The 20,319-nt window shown below is 37.9% G+C and overlaps 2 protein-coding genes across 4 annotated transcripts; both read right to left on the bottom strand.

The window, feature by feature from the left end:
* Positions 1-314: 314 nt before the first annotated feature.
* Positions 315-12,001, bottom strand: trappc13 (trafficking protein particle complex subunit 13). 2 transcript variants are annotated; one of them, XM_032569464.1, is made up of 13 exons: positions 11,869-12,001; positions 10,755-10,823; positions 8,406-8,505; positions 8,243-8,327; positions 8,031-8,158; positions 7,156-7,228; positions 6,767-6,811; positions 6,449-6,466; positions 2,270-2,403; positions 1,976-2,174; positions 1,782-1,882; positions 965-1,112; positions 315-870 (listed from the first exon to the last, which is right to left on the bottom strand). In XM_032569464.1, exons 1-13 carry the CDS (start codon positions 11,912-11,914, stop codon positions 763-765), a joined length of 1,254 nt encoding a protein of 417 aa, XP_032425355.1. In that variant the 5' UTR covers positions 11,915-12,001; the 3' UTR covers positions 315-762. The 2 variants fall into 2 exon arrangements, with proteins under 2 accessions (XP_032425355.1, XP_032425356.1); XM_032569465.1 differs by lacking the exon at positions 6,449-6,466.
* A 446-nt stretch (positions 12,002-12,447) lies between these two features.
* LOC116724101 (uncharacterized) lies at positions 12,448-19,854 on the bottom strand. Of its 2 annotated transcripts, XM_032569458.1 has the most exons (3): positions 19,615-19,854; positions 12,653-19,535; positions 12,448-12,573 (listed from the first exon to the last, which is right to left on the bottom strand). In XM_032569458.1, the coding sequence occupies exon 2, from the start codon at positions 19,087-19,089 to the stop codon at positions 14,404-14,406; it is 4,686 nt and encodes a 1,561-aa protein (XP_032425349.1). In that variant the 5' UTR covers positions 19,090-19,535; positions 19,615-19,854; the 3' UTR covers positions 12,448-12,573; positions 12,653-14,403. The 2 variants fall into 2 exon arrangements, with proteins under 2 accessions (XP_032425349.1, XP_032425350.1); XM_032569459.1 differs by having other exon boundaries at positions 12,653-19,854.
* Positions 19,855-20,319: the final 465 nt, after the last annotated feature.

The raw sequence follows: 20,319 nt of genomic DNA, 5'->3' as shown, positions 1-20,319 counted from the left end.
CATTTTGCAGTATTTACAGCCCCGAGTCTTTTGCGGTATCTCCCTATTGGCTATGCAAATCCAGAGGCAAAAACAAAAGTCCATTCTCCTGTACGAAATAGCATTTTAACCATGTTTTCATTATAGGAATGGTGATGTGCAGAACTTTCCACCAGGAATTGTAATTTACAAGTACGTCAAAGAGTTGCTTTTTGGTCTCATCTGAGCATCTTCTTCTACATGTTTGCTACATGTCTAGCACAACATGCCAAGCTAGTTTAATTGTAAAAATATTTTAAAAACCAAGCCAATAATTTTTTGAAAGGTCCAGTAAATAAATCAAAGTATTTTTAGTTATGTTGGATTGCAAACAAACCAGTTGGATTGACATATTGTTGAATATGACTGCATTGAAGTTTCTCCTTATAGAAGTGTGTCTCAATTTACACGTGGGTGAAAAATAATGATAATTCAAAATGAAGAAAATAGGCTTTAAATTAAATACTTTTGTGGATGTCTTAACAGTTTTATAGCAAAAACCAGAGTATCATAACATTGCAAATGTTAGCATCGGTAGAAGATTCAAAGTTTACATTGAATTTATTAACTTACACACATTTACATGATTATTGTCAAAGGAAACAATTTATATTATTCACAATTCTTCTAAAATACAGAATCATCCCGTTAAGTTGAAAAAAAGTGAAATATTAGTGCAGAATTCCATAGTTGGTCCATTCATATCCATAAATGCAAAAAAAAAAACAAATGCTGGTAAAACATCTAGCACTCGTTGCTCATAAACGGACACACCACGCACACTTGTGCAATGTCGTCGTATTCGTATGTCCTCTTTAGAAACGTGTCGGTGAGTCTCAGTCCAGAAATACTCTGAAACAAATGAAAGACAACATGAGATGATTAAAAAAGCAAAAAACAAAAACAATCAGGATTATAATGTTGCTTCAGGAAGTTTGGCTCGTACCTGCAGTCCCTGCTCAGAGGAGAAGACGGTGAGCGGCAGCGAGAGGGAGGCGCTGGGGGTGAGTTTCCCCAGCTGCCGTCCTGATATTCCACACCAGTGGATCGACCTCATGTTGCACATCTCCATCACCAAGTCCATGGTTCTTTCACTACAACAAGGGAGGACGTCAGCTAAGGCTTTTGGGTCGTAACAGGTTGAGAAAAAGTATTTGTCCGCTCAGGAATTTCTTTGTTGAAAATGTACTTAAGTGTGACAAAAAAGCAACAAAAAATATATATATATAAATCAAAGTTGGGTAGTAACTAGTTACATTTACTTAATTACATTTAGTGATTTTTTTGAGGAAATAAATACTTTTAGGAGTATTTTTACTGCGCTGTACTTTTTACTTTTACTTTACTTGAATAATCTTATTAAGTATCACTACTCTTACTTAAAATTTCCAGATCTTCTACCCACTGTGAGTAGCTTCAATGAACAAGCTTGTTGTATATATACATATATATATTTAAAAACACACAAAAAACCCACCAGACATAGACACACCTACAGTTTTTGAATAATGTTTAATAAGTTCTACTGGTATACTGAAATAAGATTTAGAAAATAGTTTCTTTTGCCTGATTTTATTTTGTAATTTTGTTATTTATTTTAATTATTTTTCATTTTGGCCTTTAAGATACAAAAATTTCTTCATAACTTTATATTTTGGTCCACCTGATGGGAGTGACTTAAATACCAAATCACCCTTGGGGGACAAAAACTCTTTCACTACATTAGATAAGTTATTATGAGGGTTATGGAAGATCTTATGCACCTGCAGTTGGTGATTTTACAGACGATGTCAAAGGGTTCTTCAAGGTTTACAGTGTCAGGGATCACCTCCAAAGACAGCCTGATGTCTCCGTATCCCGGAGCCTGGAAGACACACAAACAGGAGTAAAACAGAACGCAATAACAGAGTACAATATATGGGCGAGATGGGAACCATAAAGGGGGACAGTCTGGTACCATTCTCTGGAGCTGACTGGTCTGCAGCCTCCCCCTCTCCCCCAGGTTAGTCTTCCACACGATGTCCAGCTTCCCTATCACGGTCACGCCCTTGATGACGCCGGCCTTCTCCGCATACTCCGGCTTCGGCTTCAGGCAGTACAGGTACTGCCGCGTGTCCATTGGCTGCAGGTAGGACATTTTGCCAAACGTGGACTCCCTGCCGGGCGATAAACCATTAGTGAGCATTTAAGATACTTCTGCTGTTTTTATTTTGGCTTTTGTACTCAGGAGAAAAAGAGCTAGTGTTTTTACCCTTCGTCCCCAGACGCGACAGAGTTGAGCTCTGTAACGTTGTACATCATGGAGGGTTCTAGAGATACTTTCTCCATGAACATCGGAGAGGTGGTGATGTTCTGGATCTGGGCTTCCAAAAACACTTCATCTGTCTATAACAGAGAAGGTTTGGAAAGTTTACACTGATATTTCTCTGTAGCCATAAAGTGACATATTGTTCTAGGTGAACTGAGCAACACATTAGCTACGTAAGGTTAGTTTTAGCATTAACTTACTATCTCAAAGGATAAGTTCCCATTTCTCAATACCACTAAAAATAATTACTTGAATTTCAGAAGCTATAAGAAATATCTTGAGGCCAAATGTCCCATCTTTGTTTTTTTTGTAAAGCTTTGACCAGCTAGCATTAACATTAGCTTATTTTGATTCCTCTCCAGGAATTATAAGATTTAAGCACATCAATATTTACTTTAGAAACAAAGAACTTGTCGGTAGCTATGGAAAAAACGATTTTATTAATAACTAGAAACAAAGAAAAACATATTACAGAGCAGCTACTTTAAAGTTTTTAGCTTCCAGTAACAGCAGTTAGCGCAGCTAGTATTGCTGAAACGATTCCTCGAATGATTCGAGGAACATTTACCTGACTCCAAGCGTTAATTTATGTTTTCTTATTTAGCGCACCGTGTTCCGGCCGGAACATTATTTGCGTTGCATGAAGCTCTGACTTCCGCCTCTGAGTTGTTGACGAAAGCTAAGTGTTAGCGGCATAACGTCCAATTTTCAAGTTTGGCCCGTGGGGATTTTATTGGTTGATGATAACACCCGGGTCTTCATCGGTTCTGGGAGACCAATAAACATCCTTAAAATGACTGGCGGGATGCCTGGAGTACGGCAGCTTTTCTCCTCCGGGAGCTGCTGGTTCAATGCGAAAGGCGGGAAGAGCGCTGCGGGAATATTTATACAGGTGAGCGGATAGACTGAACACGGCGGGTGACTGAACTGAGTAAGTTGATGGTTAAAGTTTAAGTGTAACTTTACAGACGAACCGCACAATAAATTTCATATTATCCCGGTCTGAACAAACGGGTGGCGGAGCTGTAGATGAGTTTCTGAGTGTGACGAACGAAGGTGCCGTAAATATCCCGTATTGCTCCACCCCCGCCCCGGACTTACGTTCGTCTGTGAGAGTTCATCTATTAAACTGACTGAAGATGAATAAACCAAAAGCTGGAGAAAAGACATTTTTTCTAAGCTTATTTGTGAGCCTGCCTCTTTATTATTGAATTGAATATCATTTCAGATCTTTGCATTATTTCAGGTTAACTTAGAAAGTGAGCTGTTATTGTTACAGGTTAATTTTCTAAACTACAGAAAAGTAACTGTTAGGGAAGCTCAAATATGAAAAATTGGACTGATATTGATCCGATAGAAACACTGGTGTGCCAGATTTCCCAATATTTTCTTTGATAAATATTTTTATCAGATTACTCAATTAATAGTAAGAATAATCGACAGATTACTCGATTACTAAAATATTTGTTTACAAAAGCGCTAGCAGCTAGCATTACTAAGACTGCAATCGCCACGTCTTATCGCCGTGGGTTGTTAATCCTTCCCTCAACTCTTACATTTCTTAATGACTACCAACATTTCCAACATTTGAAAGTTGAGATGGAAGAATAATAACAAGAAAAAAAAATCTAATTTGCTGTGCAACATTTAGCCTTCCTGTTACCTGCTGAATGTCATGGTGTCTTGCGCAATAAGTTCTTGCATCTCTTTGGTTCCTCTAAACTCAGTTTTAAGAACTTTTAGGTCTTTTTCATATTGTTAACACGGCTGACAGCGCTGAAAATGGGTCACTTCCAGTCGACAACATATTTATCTGTGCATCTCTAGCACATGTTACAGTCATTTTCCTCTTGCCTTTATTAGACACGATTGGTTAAGACCTATTTTATGAGGTAAAGGGTATAACCCTCAATAACAAGACAAAGCAGGTTTTTTTTAAGTTTACCTGGGTTGTTTACTGGGAACAAAAAACAAGCAAGCAATTGCAATCTTCCGAAAATTGCTTTTACTGTGCAAGAAGCAAATCCAGAAAAAATGTATGCTATTCCGCAATATAAAAGCTTAATTTTGTAATATACTACGTATTCTTGTGTAGTATGAATTTCATTTCATGATTTTTGCTCCTGACAACTTTGGGTAGAAAATAATCAAGAAAAGCTTTCTTTGATATGTGATTTTGCAATAACACACTGCAAACAAATGTGAATCTATCCTTTGAGCTGTTCTTAAGGTGATGTGAGGGTCACTCAGGAAATATTTATAAACCTGACCCATTGACCAAACAGAAACATGTATCATATTCTATCATATTTGCTCAGTGTACCTAATTTTTTTTGAAACAACATGTTAGTAACAAGTGCTGAGCTGCATGAAAAGGAGAGGCTGCACAGTGATGGTGACCACTCGGTAAGTTACGGCTCCCAAAGCATCAAATATTTGGCCATTTTTTGTTTGCCAGCGCAATATTCCAATTTTCTTTTTCTTTTTACTTATTTAACGCAAAGTAAAACAACATAAACTGCAATAATGAGGTTGCATACAAGAAGATTAAAACTCACTGTTGGCCCCACAGAATGTTTCAGGAAATTGATACCCAACCACTTCTGTAAATCTGGACTGAGTTAATTGCAATATATTTAGATTGAGGTTGTTTTTTTTTTTAATTCTCATATATTTTCTGTTTCTATAGATGTAGAATAATATTTTGTTTTATATTATTTTAGTATCCAACCCAGACACAGGTACAGTTTAAAACTCTGGTCAGCAGAAAAAAAAGCTGTGAAATTGTCCTTTTTAGCTGTTTGAAGAATGTTTATCAATAGATTTTCTTACTTGGTGACTTGTTCGCTTGTGTCTATATAAATAAAACGGATGGAAATCGAATAAAGATAACAGTAAAAATACTTCTGTTCTATAAATACATTTATCTTTCAGGTAACAGAACTAGAAATTGATCCTCATATGCTATTTCCTTCTCTTTAAATACTTAACCAGATCCGACAAATACTAAAAGCAAGAAGAAGAAAAATTTCAAGCTTTTTTCAGACCGCATTGGAGGCCCGTAGCAACAAAAATTAATCCGCTATCTTTTGCTTATCTGGTAACTTAATTTAAGTTATTATTGCTAAAAGATGAACAATTTATGCCCCAGACTAATGGCTGATTTCTGAACTCCATTTTTATTGTGCTTTTATTTCTCTAGAGGAGCTATAACTAGCAGGATTCATATTATGTTTTTTAAGCTCAAGCAGACACTGATTACTTACTTACTCGTTTTAGGAGTAGCAATTGCTGTAAGACTGGGTTTTACGATTGTAACATTAGCATAGAATGTCCTGAAGCAAAAAAAAAAAAACAATCATAAAAATTAAAAAATTACTTTTATTGAACTACATTAAAAAAAAAATACGAGGATTTTTTTTTCTCAAAACGCTGCTTCTAAAGGATTGTGATTTTCATGGCGCTAAAGTTGATGCTTTGGGAACAGCAGAACTGTGTCCAGTTGTCACTTTGTGTGTGCAACCTCTACCGTACACAATGAAATTCAATTAGGAAAAAGCAGAGATTAGTTCATGCCTGCAATTCAAAACAGAGGATCTGACTGTGAACCATTGCGAATTAATTCATTATTTAAAAAAAAAAAAAATAATTAAATCAGAGTCTGCTGCATGCAGAGCCATTCTGAAGAAACCTCACGGTTTACCGGAAAGAATCAAAACATGTTACATAATTTCATATTTGCTTTGTGGACATACTGAAATCATTACCATGAAGAATAATCAAAAAAAAAAATTTTTTTCAGTGATTTGATATGTAATCAACCCATAAACAATCCAACACCACAAACTTCAGCTTTTAACTCCAACCCCTGTGCAGAGTAAGTGCAAGAAAGCATGAGCATCCACAGAAAGGGTAACAGAAAAACAATGGGTGTTGACTTTTTATTATTATTATTATTATTATTAACAATGTGGAGAGTTGGCATCAACACTGATTTCAAATGTTAGCCTCCATCCTTTCATTTTGCACCTTTCTGTGGGCTCGGAAAGACGACGGTCCTGCAGGACCGGTAAGGATTAAGAGAAGCTAATGTTCAGCCATGAGAACAGAAGAAGGAATTACCACAGAACTGAGGTCACTCTAATGGAGAAAATAAAAATACAAGACATAATGAATGAGGTTACATGCAAAAAGTTGGTGACAATGAATATATGCAGTTGAATATATATATTAAAACAAAGCTACTAAAATGAGGAAAAGGGGGGGAAAAAAATCAGGCCTCTACTTAAAAAAAATCCCGGTTTGACATCTCCAAGGGTTTTTAAGTAGAGCTAATCCAAAGCTAACCGCTTCTAGTAGAAGCTGGAAATATGTTCCGAACTAATGCATGAAATATGGTAGAAAGCATGGTAAGTAACAGAGATGGTGAGTGTCACTCACCTCTGCGTTGTAGAACTTTGTCTTCACGTCCAGCGGCTTCAAAACCTGATTGAAAATAGATTGGAAACTAAACACTGACGCTTTATCACACTGCGCTTCCATTTGGGTGGAGAAAAACAAAACAAAACAACAACAAAAAAGGATGTTCAGTGAGAAAAACAATCAAACTGAGTCCGACTCATTGTTGAGACACTACAAAGAAGAGAGCAAGACTGCAGCTCATTCCCAAAGTGAGGGCAGATGACTGATAGCGCGGGAGGGGGTTACAGGGGTGGGTACGGGTAATTGCATTTGCACTGCTGTAGGTCTGTGGCATTTCTCGAGTCTCCTCCAAGGCCGCACATGATCTCACCGCTGCCAGCTAACGAGAACGTTCAAATATATCTCACCTGGAATTTGAAGAACTTCCGAAAATAGAGTTTCTCCCCGAACTGAGAGGTGTAGCTGACCGCGCACACTAAGCTGTGGGTAGGAAGAGAAGCAAGTTTCAAAGTTAGCACGGTTTATCCTGGAAAGCACCAGAGAGGCACCAATCTGATACTAATACCTGCATCAGTCCAAACATTGAATACAAATTCCGGATCGTGTATCGGTGACAGGTCTAGGCATGCTGGACGATAAATTATCTCAGTAATTATTGCGATGAACAATAATATTGATGTTTTAAGACCAATTTCAAATTCATCCTCTCAAAGACCAACAAACTTTAGTTTTGCATAGAGCAATTTAAGCTGGAACTGGAAGATATTTTAAATATCCAAGATAAAGCACAACAAGCAAAAACAATAAATAAAATGGAAATAAAAACCACACACAACCTTAAAATAGATTGTGATACCTCTGTAAACAATATTGGCCTTCAATTAATTAATTGATTCATTTTGACAGGCTTAGACAAATCTATACAGTCTAATTCTATGCTTTGAGCGACGCCAAGCTTTATCATTATATTTAGAATTCCTAATTGCGCCATTTGAAACAAGGTTTGTTGGAGTTTATTTTTTACGTGTTTGACCAAAGTACTCAGCCTATTTATGTTCACTTACAGTATGTCTGTGTTTAAAAAAAAAAGAAGAAACATTTCAAGTCAATTCAGGTTTAGTACTGCTACTAAACCTCAGATATCGGCATCAGAAGTGAAAAAAGTGGATCAGTGCATCCCTAGAAACTACATTTTAGAAGACACAAGCACTGTTAAAGGTGTCATATCCTCCGATCTGGTTTAGACAAATGTAACATGTGGAGTTTAGTGAAACAGACTCACATGTGTGTTCCAATTTCTTTAACTTCATGGTGAATGACGTCGTCAATGCAGCACTCAGGTTTGAGCTCAGCTACTGCCGAGTTCGACGCGGACAGGTTGAGCCTCTGTGAGCTCGTCTGCAGGTCGGCCTGTTGTGAACAACGCAACGCGTCACGAAAACGCAAAAAGCAACGATTAAAGGCTTCAGGGATCGTGTAGAAGAGTTCCAGTACCTTCACGAGAATGTCTTTTACCACCTGGTTGCTGTCGTTATGCACGCTGATGTAACTGGAGAAGGTCTCGCCAAGGAAAATATTCCTAAGGCATACAAAGATGGGAACGGGTTGAACGAATTTGCGTTCCAATCAAAAGCACCGCAAGAAAACCTTTTATTACCCAAAGTTCTGTGGTAAAGTAAGCATTTCTCCCAGCATTAATGTCTCTGCTCCTTTGATGGTGGAAGGGTCTTCTCTCATGAGTTGAGCGAACAAATCCCCTGTGAGGACACAACCGAGTTTAAAAGGGCCGACGTCCAGCGAGAGCTACACGAAAACAGGAGAACTAAAGCAAAAAGTGACGGGTGGAATAATCATAGTATACTGGCGCACACCTGTAAACCATGATTATACTGGTTTTCTTTATTATCATTTGCCTACTGGGTACTTCAAGTAATAACTACCTGACCAGTTGGTGGCACTCAGAGCATTTAAATTTAATTTGTTGATGGTTAGTTGAGTCTTAAATCCAGCTAAGCTAACATATCTTGTTTTAATATGTCAGAACATTGATTTACACACTCTAAATCCCAGTAAACATGCACTGTACTAACCAGTATGGGTCAAATGCAACTTCAAGGGCATAACACAACACCATATCCCACAAATCATTTCGATTTCTTAATATTTAGACCTTTGGTATATGCAATATTTTAATATGCTGTCATACATGATAAGACAGCAGTTTCAGTTTTATCAAAGAAAAACTTTGTTGGTGTAGATGGGTATATTGACTCTAACCTCAGCGTTACATATTGTGGAAATTATGCAGAAGACATTAAAAACTGTAGCTCCAACTGTGCATCCTCCAACTTTGTATGGGAGATTTATGAAAGCTTTTAAAAAATCAACTAGGGTGACATTTTAAATGTTTCCATTCTATTTTTATTTATTAATCAGGAGTTGAGGAAAAATAGAACGAGAGAGAATTTGTGTTTTTTAAAGCCACATGATAGGTTGAGCTTGTTCATCAAAGTATATCCAATTTTCTTAATTATTAATAATTATTAACATTATTAAGCAAATGTTGCATCTTAAACACCTGTAATCACCAACAAAACTAAATATAAAAATCGAGAAATCAGTTATGAAACGGACTCGTTCTTCAGAATGTTCTGCAGAGCCACAGAAAAATAGTCTGTTTCAATTAAATATCTATTACTGTAATTAAGTTATATATCTATTGTTATATTATCCACAAGATCATCCCCAAATCGGTCTAAATCTACAGGTATTCCAAGTAAAAACGTATAAACAAATGGAAAGCTTGGTAGTGTTGGTGTGAAATGCCACCAGCCTCTCTTTAGCCAGTTGAACATACACTTTCACTTCACTGCTTCTTATAAAAATAGAGAAGCTACCCAGAAATGTCAATAAGATTTATGGTTTCTGCGGCGGTCAGTTACCAGTGTGCCACGGAAAGCTGCACTTCACTCAAAGGAAGAAAAAAAAAAATGCTCTGAGGCGGATAACAGTCAAACATTTTGACCCCACGCCGAGAAACTACGGAGGTGATTGATTTATTAGAGATTCGGTTACATCTAAATAACTTCTTACATAAGTTTTAGAGGTTTATGTTTTTACTTTGAAGGTTTTCCTCATATTTGAACTTTGGTCTCCCGTACTGCTGCTCCAAAACAAAAACAGGTTGATGTAGAAGTGATCCTCTCAAAGGACTAAAAAGTCACAATATTCTACCCATGTAACTCTGGTATAAGAAATGTGCAAGCTTTTATTGAAACTAATGGGGTGAGTTTTAAATTGTACATTTAATTTTTGATGTGGCTATTTTTTGAAAAATCCCTTAAATACATTACAAATGACAAAAATGTGAATCTATGAGTAGATTCCCAGAATTTTTATGTGTAGCAAAGATCGCTTTGATGTAACATTATGATTTTGTGTACTAAAACAATAAATTCTGTAATTAATTTTGAATATGGGGTTATTGCATATGCTTTTGTGTCTCATTTTTAAAGCATAAAATGTTTAAATTGTGCCTTGCGAAGCCAGTCGGCATTTGTAATTGATCAGATTTGTCTATTATGTATTACTTCAACACTAAACTAGCACAAAATTAATATAATCAACAAAAAAAGATGACTATTTTGTCCATTTTCCAATGATTAACTTTATTGAAATGACTTGGATTGATCTGAACTGAACGTGGAGCAAACTGGACCCGTTTATCTTGTATCTAGTACCGTGAGAAGCCATTTGTTGGGAAATTGTGCCAATAGATAATTTAAAATGTACTGTTGAATAATACGGATTCCAACATTTACCAAAATGGCTCTTAATTGAATTTTTTTCATTATTATTATTATTGGCAGCCTTCCATGGTTTTCACTTTGCATGAAAGCGAACAATTCTTCAAAATTCTGGATGTGTTTGGTGAAGAAATCATCTTAAACAACAACAACAAAACAGGAAAACTAAATCCTACTCCGGTTCGTTATTGTGGACTCACCCGGCAGGTCTCGATCTTCACATGTCACTGGTAAGTTTGTGAAGAGCGTCGGTTTTGTTAGCCGCATCACTGTAAAGTAAAGCGGTCTGGGTTATTGACGGGACACATTCTGGTTATTGTTGATCCTTCATAAAAAAAAATTTAGACAGACAGCTTCTCACATTGTGACATGTTCTCTTATGCATATAACCACTGCAACAACATAAAACAACTACACAGAGGCTTGTGAGAATGCAAAAACCTCGACACAAAGGCAACTAATTACTTGTAATAAGCCCATATTATGAGGGGGAAATACAACGGATTTTATGTCAAATTAGCCTGAAGAAAAATGAGTAAATTAATGGAAGGAACATGAACTCCGTCTACTTGAGAAGGACAGATCTTTGTTCTTATAGGTTGCACAAATTCAATGCTTAACCAAAAATCTCATAAAGACTCTCAAACTTGATGGGAGAGTGAAAAAAATCTTGGTCTTGCAGAAATGGAAAACTTTCACCTACTTGGATGTAGATGGAGTATTCGGTAATGATCTATTTTCATTTGTTAATAATTGGATATGTTTGGAGGAAAAGAGAGACTGTTAAATCTAAACACGCATAAAACAGCAAAAATACCTCCGGGGATAATGGCGTGTATGTCAACCTGACTACACCTTCTGTTATTCTGTTAAGTCTTGTGATAATTTACAATAATTAACCCTCAACCATCTGTGAATACCTAAAATAACTTTGCACTACACCGCTATACATCTGGTTTCTTACACGGACATACAAAGAGACGCAGTTTGTGTCTCACTGACTGTTACAAGTCAAATGAGGAACCAATAAGATCTTCTGAGCTAATATTTTCAAGCTAACTGACTCACAAGCAAAGCTATGCAGACGCTATTTTGACAAATTCATGAGTTCGGCATCCCGCCATGACGGGTAGGCTTATTAGCTCATGCACAGTTACAGAAAACCTCACTTTATATTAAACAATTTAAAAGCTTGCTAACAGCGCTACTAGCACTTGAAAGCAGAAACAACTCCCTGATAAGATGTAAATAATTATTTTTCACAACTGAACCTGTTCTGTAAAGATAGTGTGTGTGTTCTAGAACTGTAATTACCTTTTAAAGCGAGTAAATGTTCTTGTTTTGCCTGATTTACATCCATTTTCGCAGGAAAAAAAATAGTTTACTCTATGCTAACAGGTTGTTTATCTGCTAGCTGCCGAACTTTGACACCACAGGAAGTGAAACTCTTCTTCGTCCTCGTCTCATGATGTCGCATTGCCTCTAGCAGGCCAGAATGTGAACTACAAAAACACAGGAGCCTTTTTATTTCACCGCTTCAGTATGCCGCACTTGACTTTCTCAAAACCATAACTATACGGCTGTTGAACCACCTGTATATTCAGTATATTATTAACTTTTTTAAACCAGGCAAGGTTGTTTACATTTCTGTGGTGTTACACAAATCTGTCTACATGTATATTTTCCAGTAAAAAAAAAAAAAAGTAAAGCAAAGTATGCTTTCTTTCACTGCAGTTGAAATAAAGTACCTCGCAGAAAACACGAATTACAGCAAATTTTTTTTGTCTTTGAGATTAATAAATTTTTTAATTGGTCCATATGTTTCTCATCAGAACTCGACGGAAAACATCTACTACTACTATTAATAATAATAATTATCACTTCCACCTCTTCTTCTTCTTCTTAACGGCAATAAAGAGTTCGTTGTACTGCTGGTGTGAAGTCAGCTTTAATGTCGTTCTTTAAAGTTGCTCTTGTTACAATTTCACTTGACCCACTGACACCAACACCACCGTCGAACTAAAATACAACATAAACTTAAGTGAGACGGTGTCATGAGTACGTTAACATAAAATGATATAATTACATATAAACATACCTCGCTGGCTGACCCTTCCTTTCGAGGTAGAAATGAGGTTATTACATAAATTCCTTAACTTAAATGACCCTTTTACAGTCACTTGCTAAAGCTATGCTTTCGCATGCATCTTCTTTTTCTGGTTCCCTAGCAATATGCTGGATTGGACTTCCTACTTTAACCTTTCAAAATAAGAGTCGTATTAACAAAAAAATGTGCATAATACAAAATAAAACATGTCAACTAAAATTATGGCAGTAAAACTCCCACCAAATCACTAACCTATGGTGATTTCACTTGAAACATATAACATAGCAATAGGAATATATTTACATTTTAGCATTCACTCTGCTTCCAGTAACAACACAGTTTTGTGAACTGGTCTATCAAGATACACTGGCTTGACAGTCCTTTTTCCATCCTTGTCCAAGGTCGAGTCACTTAGCAACAGCTTCACCTTCCTGATCCTTCCATCTGTGCTTGGATATACCTCTGTTACTCTTGCCAGTTTCCACTTGTTCCTTGGAGAATTGTCCTCTTGAAGAATAACAATGTCGTTCAGCTTTGCATTCCTTTTGTTTCTTTGCCAGATTTGTCTCTGTTGAAGAGTAAGAAGATATTCCTTCTTCCACCTTGTCCAGAATTCATTGGCTAAAAACTGAACTTGGCGCCATCTCTTTCTCAGGTACAAGTCCTGACTCACAAATTCACCAGGAGGAGGTAGAATAACACTGGACTTCATCATGAGAATATGATTCGGTGTAAGAGGCTCTAAACTTGAATCACTCAGGTTTTCTACTGCTAACGGCCTGCTATTCACAATAGCCATCACCTCATACAGAAACGTTCTGAGGGAAGAACTATCAAGTCTCTTAGAAGTTTTATCCAGAATAGCAGTTAAAACGCTTCTAATGGTCCTAATCTGCCTCTCCCAAACACCTCCCATGTGGCTTGAGGATGGAGTGTTCAGAACAAACTCACATCCATATTGTTTCAACTGCTCTTTGTCACAGTCCTTCAGTGCATTCAAAAACTCTCCCTTAGCACCAATAAAATTAGTCCCTTGGTCACACCTTATTTGTCTTATATGTCCACGAATAGAAATCAAACAACGCAATGCATTAATAAAAGCATCAGTAGTAAGGTCGTCTAACATTTCAACATGTATTGCCCTGGAACACATACATGTAAACAAAAGTCCATACTTTTTAAGTTCCTTTCTGCCTTCTTTTACATAAAAAGGTCCAAAACAGTCAATACCACAGTAAGAGAATGGGGGTGTTGTTTCCATTCTGTCCTCTGGTAGATCTGACATCTGTTGATCTTGGGTATGTCTCCTGTACTTTCTGCAAGTTGTGCACTTGTAGATGTGTGAAGCAACTGCACTGCTGCATCCTGTGATCCACAGTCCATTGGAACGCAGCTCGTTGACAGTAATTCCTCTTCCTTGATGCTGCACCTTTTCATGGAAGTGTTTAATCAGCAAAGACGACACATGACTTGATTTGGGGATAATGGCAGGATGTTTGATGTAAGGGTGCAGACTTGCTCTTGTTAAACGTCCTCCCACCCTGAGTACTCCTTGCTCATCAACAAATGGGTTTAAGCTATACAGCCTGTGTGTCTTATCCTTGAGTTGAATGTCCTTTCCTTGGGTTAAGTCCTTGATTTCCTTGCTGAAGGTGTTTTCTTGTGCAAGTTTTATTATGAACAGTTCTGCTTCTCGCCTGTCTTCAATACATGTGTTTCCACCCTTTGGTTGTGTGTCTCCTTTAAAAATCTCTCACAAATTTCTTTAGACGAGCAATAGCTTTAACAGCTCTTCTCCAGTCTGAAAATTTATTGAGACGATCAAGTATTGTTCTCCTTTCTTGTACTTCCGTTTTGAGCACATGTACTGTTTTCAGCTCTGGGTCATTAGGAATAACTTCAATAGCCTTGTCAGTTTCAATGGGTAGCTCACTTTGCCACAAAAACTCTGGTCCTTTAAACCAGTTAGAAGTGAGTAGCTGTTGAACACTTAGTCCTCTTGACGCGTGGTCTGCAGGATTATTCTCAGATGGTACATGATGCCACTGATGTGGGTTTGTGAGTGACTTTATCCTTTGAATCCTATTTGCCACAAATACATGAAATCTTTTGGCATCATTATTCACATATCCTAACACCACTTTGGAGTCTGTCCAGAAATGTTCTTGAAGATTACTGATCTCCAGTTCACTTTTTAGCATTACACTTGTTCTTGCTGCGACTACTGCAGCTGTTAACTCAAGTCTAGGGACAGTAGTGACTTTGGTTGGGGCAACGCGTGCCTTCCCCATGACTAGTGCGCAATGAACATCCCCTTTGGATGTGACTGTTCTTAAATAGCTACATTGTCCATAGCCTGTCACACTAGCATCTGAAAAATGATGTAAATCACACCGTGTGATGTCTGTGTTTTCAGGTAGCATGCATCTTTGGATTCTCACCTTTGACAAGTTTTGAAGATCCAGGAGCCAGGATTCCCACTCTCTGTAGAGCTGATCCGAAAGAGGCTCGTCCCATCCGACTTTCTCTTGACATAACTGTTGCAGGATTTGTTTTCCTTTTAGGATGAAGGGTGCCACAAATCCCAGTGGATCATACACTGATGCTACTGTGCACAGGATCCCTCTTCTTGTCATTTGGTGCTCTTTGACTGTTATTCTGAATTGAAACTCATCGGAGGAAATGCACCACTGAACACCAAGTGCTCTTTCCATCAGTGGTTCTCCAAGTGCTAGACCCAAATCTTTTATACTGTCAGCACACTCTTCTCTGGGCAGTGACTTTAACACATTGTCACTGTTTGATACAAACTTGTGTAATCTTAGTTGACCTGTGCTACACAGCTCTCTTGCTTCTTTGACTAGTTTTATTGCTTCTGCTTCAGATGTAACACTTACAAGTCCATCATCTACATAAAAGTTTCTTTGAATGAACTTCACTGTGTTTGGAGAGAACCTTCCCTCACCTTGTGTAGCTAGATGTTTTAAACCAAAATTGGCACAACCAGGTGAAGAAGCTGCACCAAACAGGTGAACCTTCATGCGAAAGACTGAGAGGGGAACACTTAGATCACCATGCTCCCACCATAGGAAGCGTAAATAATCCTGGTCTTGGGGTGTTACATGGAACTGGTGAAACATACGCTCCACGTCGCACATTACAGCCACTGAGCCCTTCCTGAACCTACAGAGTACTCCCACCAAAGTGTTTGTGAGGTCAGGCCCTGTAAGCAGGTGTTCATTTAGTGAAGTATCTTGATATTGTGCAGAGCAGTCAAAAACTACACGGATCTTGCCAGGCTTTTGAGGGTGGTATACCCCATGGTGGGGAATATACCAGGCAGGGGAATTACAGAGTTCCTTCTCCGTTACTTTCTCTGCATCACCGCGTGCAATAATGTCCTCCATGAACTTTGCATAATCAGAGTAGTACTTTGGATCCCTTATGAATCTGCGTTTGAGACTGTTTAAGCGTTGCATTGCACTTGACATGTTGTTGGGAAGATTTGGTCTGTCATTTTTGAAAGGCAGGGGCATTTCATAGTGTCCATCCTGCTTTTGTTTGATTCCTTCTTGCAGCTTTCTTATGAAGCAGACATCTTCTTGTGAAATGCTTGTTTCTTCCACTGCTCTCTCTGTAAAATCTGATTCAAGTGCTTTGATTACATCTGGACCAGTTACTTCTTTTATTTGTGTCTTGCAGATGTAATGAACTTTATTCTTCAGCTTTGTGGTTGGCTCAGTCTCTGGTATTACTTGCTTTACAGTAATGCGATGACTTACTCCAATTACATCACTGCTTGCATCACACGAATCACAGTAACTTATGATGCTCCAGCCCAAATCTGTTTTCTGGGCATAAGGCTGGTTTTCTTCACCACATATGACTTCTCTGGGCATTAAGGCTTGTGTGCAGTTGTAGCCTAACAGAAGTCCTATATCACAGTCTAATGGTGGAGCAATATGTTCAGTGAGATGCTCCAAATGTGGCCATGACCTTGCCGTATCTGGAGTAGGAATATGGCTACGATTGGCAGGTATAAAATCACGTGTGTAAGCAACTGGCACAGTGAGTTTCTTTTTGGAAAACAATCCTCTTATTTGCAGAGCTTCAAGTTTTGTACATGGTACAGTTGTTTTCTTGGATGACATCGTCGATAATTTGAGTTTAACTTGGGTTTTAGCTGTGTTCAGATTGTTTGCTACTTCATTGAGAATAAAGGACGAATCACTCTGTGTGTCCAGCAGAGCGTAGGTAAGTATTTCTTTGCTTGGTTCATTTTGTGTGGATACATAGACAGGTACTATTGCAGATGTCTGTGTGTTTCTATTTTCATGAGTCACTCTGTTGGATGTACTTTCGTTAGCTGTGTCTTGTGACTGTGTTACCTGTTGCTGGGTTTCCTTCCGTTCAGCTACTTCTTGTTCTTTAGGTTGTTCTTTCTTTATCTCGTGTCTTTGTCTTTCTTCATGCAGACATGTGGGATGTTGTTTTGAGCATGTGTTGCATGTCATCCGATCGCTGCAGTTCTTGGAGAAATGACCACTATTTAAACAGCCAAAACATAGTTTTTCACCTTGAATGAACTTGACTCTCTCAGTAACTGGTTTCTCAGTGAACTTACGACATTTGTGTAAGCTGTGTCCTGTTCTTTTACAAAACACACAAGAACTCATGCTTCTTTCTGTAGAATTAGTTGTGAAGATTTTCGTTGTATCTTGTTTCTTATGAATGGGTGTAATTTGAGGTTTTGTCCTTGGTTTGTCAAAGTCACTTTGTCTTATTGCTTGATATGATGTAATGGGATTACATGCAATACTTGCCTCCATTGACAGGAATGTTACAAAGTAACTGAAACGTGGGAACTGTCTGTGCTCCAGCTGGTACTCTGTAGCCTTTCGGTTCCATCTGTTGCTTAACCAGTCTGGCAGTTTAGCAGCAAGTCTTTGATTCTCTATTCCATCATTGAGGACGTTCAGATTCTCATTGGTAGTCATTGCAGATTGACAGCTTTGTAAGAAATCCACAAACTTTCTTAACTCTGCACTGTCTTTACCTTGGAGCTTTGGCCATGTGTGCAACTTGTCTCTAAAGGCCTTAGCAATGACAAAAGGCTCTCCATAACGTTCATTGAGAATATTCCATGCTGCCATATAGGAATCTTCAGAGCCAATCAGAAAATAGCCATCTAAGGCTTCTTTAACACATCCACCTACATACTTCTGCAAGAAAAATATTTTTTCTGCAATGGGAATGTTCTTTCTCTCTATTAGAGTCTGAAAAGATGCTTTCCAATGTTTAAACTTAAGTGGATCCCCATTAAATACTGAGGGCTCTGGAATCGGTAGCCTATTAGCTGACATAGCTTCTGCCAAAACCCTTACAAGCTCACCTGTGCTCTCGTGAACGACATTTAACTGTTGTGGTGGTTGTGTGGGTTGATTAACAGTGTTCTTGAACTCTGTTACCTGTATGTTTGCAGGATTCGGAGTGATGCTTTCTTGCTTTACTGAAAAGTAGTCTTCTTCATAAACTTGTAATTTTGCCCTTGCTGCATTGAGTCCTTTCAGGTTTTCCAGTCTTTCAATTTCCCTTTTTAAGTCCTCAACTGACCTTTTCCTTGCAGCACTTTCCTCTTGTTGTCTCTTTATCACAGCTGCCTTCTCCTTTTCTCTTTTTAACTTGCGTTCTGTTTCCTCTCTTTCCTCTTGATGGCGTTGTAACATCGCAGCAGCTTCTTGTTCTGCGGTTATGCATTTGTCTTCTTCTTCTATGGTTTGCATTTTTTCTCTAAATTTCTCTTGTTCAGCCATTATCTTAAGCACAGCCTTTGTTGCTTCATACTCTGCTGCAGCTTCTTGTCTTTTGGCAGAGGAGCCATTAGAGATAACTGTACTGGCTTTAAAATGACTATGAACTGAGACACTAGCTGAGCTAGAAGATGTAAATACAGAACTAGCATCAGGCCAAACAATCTCCTCCTTATTTGTTCCCTCAACATGGCATTGGATGTTTTGCATAACTACCTTAGTCACTGATATACATTTGTCTAACTTGGAACGCATATCATGAGGTGGTCCATCTATTGCTCTGTATTGATCATAAATATCATTAAGAGCGGCTAGCTCTCTTTGTACAATGTCCATGTGACCTTCAAGAATGTCAACTGGATCTCCTTTGATAACAGATTTTTTAGCAACTTTAATTAATGCTTTCCATCTGTCATAAGTACTTTCAAAGTGACGTTGCAGCTCTTTTAGTTTTTCTTTATGAAATTCTTTTCCTTTTCCTGTTAGCATGCGAGGTCTTTCACTTCTTCGCAGCTCTTCTTGCCCAGGTTGCACTAAAGAGGTTTCATCTACTTGCTCTGCTTCGGCAGCTTGTTCTGCACTGGCAACTTCTATTTCTGTGTCATTTGTTTCTGACATTTTGTTTTACTTGAAATGTTATGGACTTCTTAATTGGTGAAAATCTCTTTTCAACTTGATTTAAATTAACTCTGAGCTTCGTTGCATTACTTCCCTTCTCGTTACCTTGTTGCGCTGTTGTCAGGCTTCACACAATTCCTTGTTGTTACTCCCTCCTTGTGTCACTTTCCAAACATGAACTTAAATGTCTGGTTTCTGGACGTCTTTATGAAGAAGTAGCCGTTGAACGTGTGTCCGTTAACATTTGCAACCGTCCGGTCTTCGGTGCAACGATGCGAGAATCATGCAGCTCCGAGTTCGACTATCACTTCCACCTCTTCTTCTTCTTCTTAACGGCAATAAAGAGTTCGTTGTACTGCTGGTGTGAAGTCAGCTTTAATGTCGTTCTTTAAAGTTGCTCTTGTTACAATTTCACTTGACCCACTGACACCAACACCACCGTCGAACTAAAATACAACATAAACTTAAGTGAGACGGTGTCATGAGTACGTTAACATAAAATGATATAATTACATATAAACATACCTCGCTGGCTGACCCTTCCTTTCGAGGTAGAAATGAGGTTATTACATAAATTCCTTAACTTAAATGACCCTTTTACAGTCACTTGCTAAAGCTATGCTTTCGCATGCATCTTCTTTTTCTGGTTCCCTAGCAATATGCTGGATTGGACTTCCTACTTTAACCTTTCAAAATAAGAGTCGTATTAACAAAAAAATGTGCATAATACAAAATAAAACATGTCAACTAAAATTATGGCAGTAAAAATAATAATAATAATAATAATAATAATAATAATTTACATATTTTATTATTATCATTTTATAATAATAAAATGATAATATTTTATATTATCACACTGAAGCATATCCACGGTTAGAATTTCATTTTACTGCTTATGTTTCAAAGACAAATTGCCAGCTTTACTGAGTGCTGCTCTCCATTGACATCTACTGGCTTGTAGTTGCAACACAACAGGCCACCTACAACAATTTTCAGTATTCATCCATTTTCAGCATACATTTCAGAAATATTGACAGCTAACTGGAGGTAAAACAGTGCCCTCCCTGACGGACAGAGTCATATAAATGTGGGATGAGCCCTATCTTTATTCTCCAGAGAGCAGCTAGGGCAAAAATGTGTAACACACACAATGAAATTCGGACATTGTGTGTGTTTCTGGGTTTTGTTTGTCCCCAAATCCTTCCTGTGTTTATTTTGTTCTCTTCT

The sequence above is a fragment of the Xiphophorus hellerii genome, chromosome 8, assembly GCF_003331165.1.
Source record: "Xiphophorus hellerii strain 12219 chromosome 8, Xiphophorus_hellerii-4.1, whole genome shotgun sequence".
NCBI lineage: Eukaryota > Metazoa > Chordata > Actinopteri > Cyprinodontiformes > Poeciliidae > Xiphophorus > Xiphophorus hellerii.
This window is presented reverse-complemented; position numbering and strand designations above follow the sequence as displayed.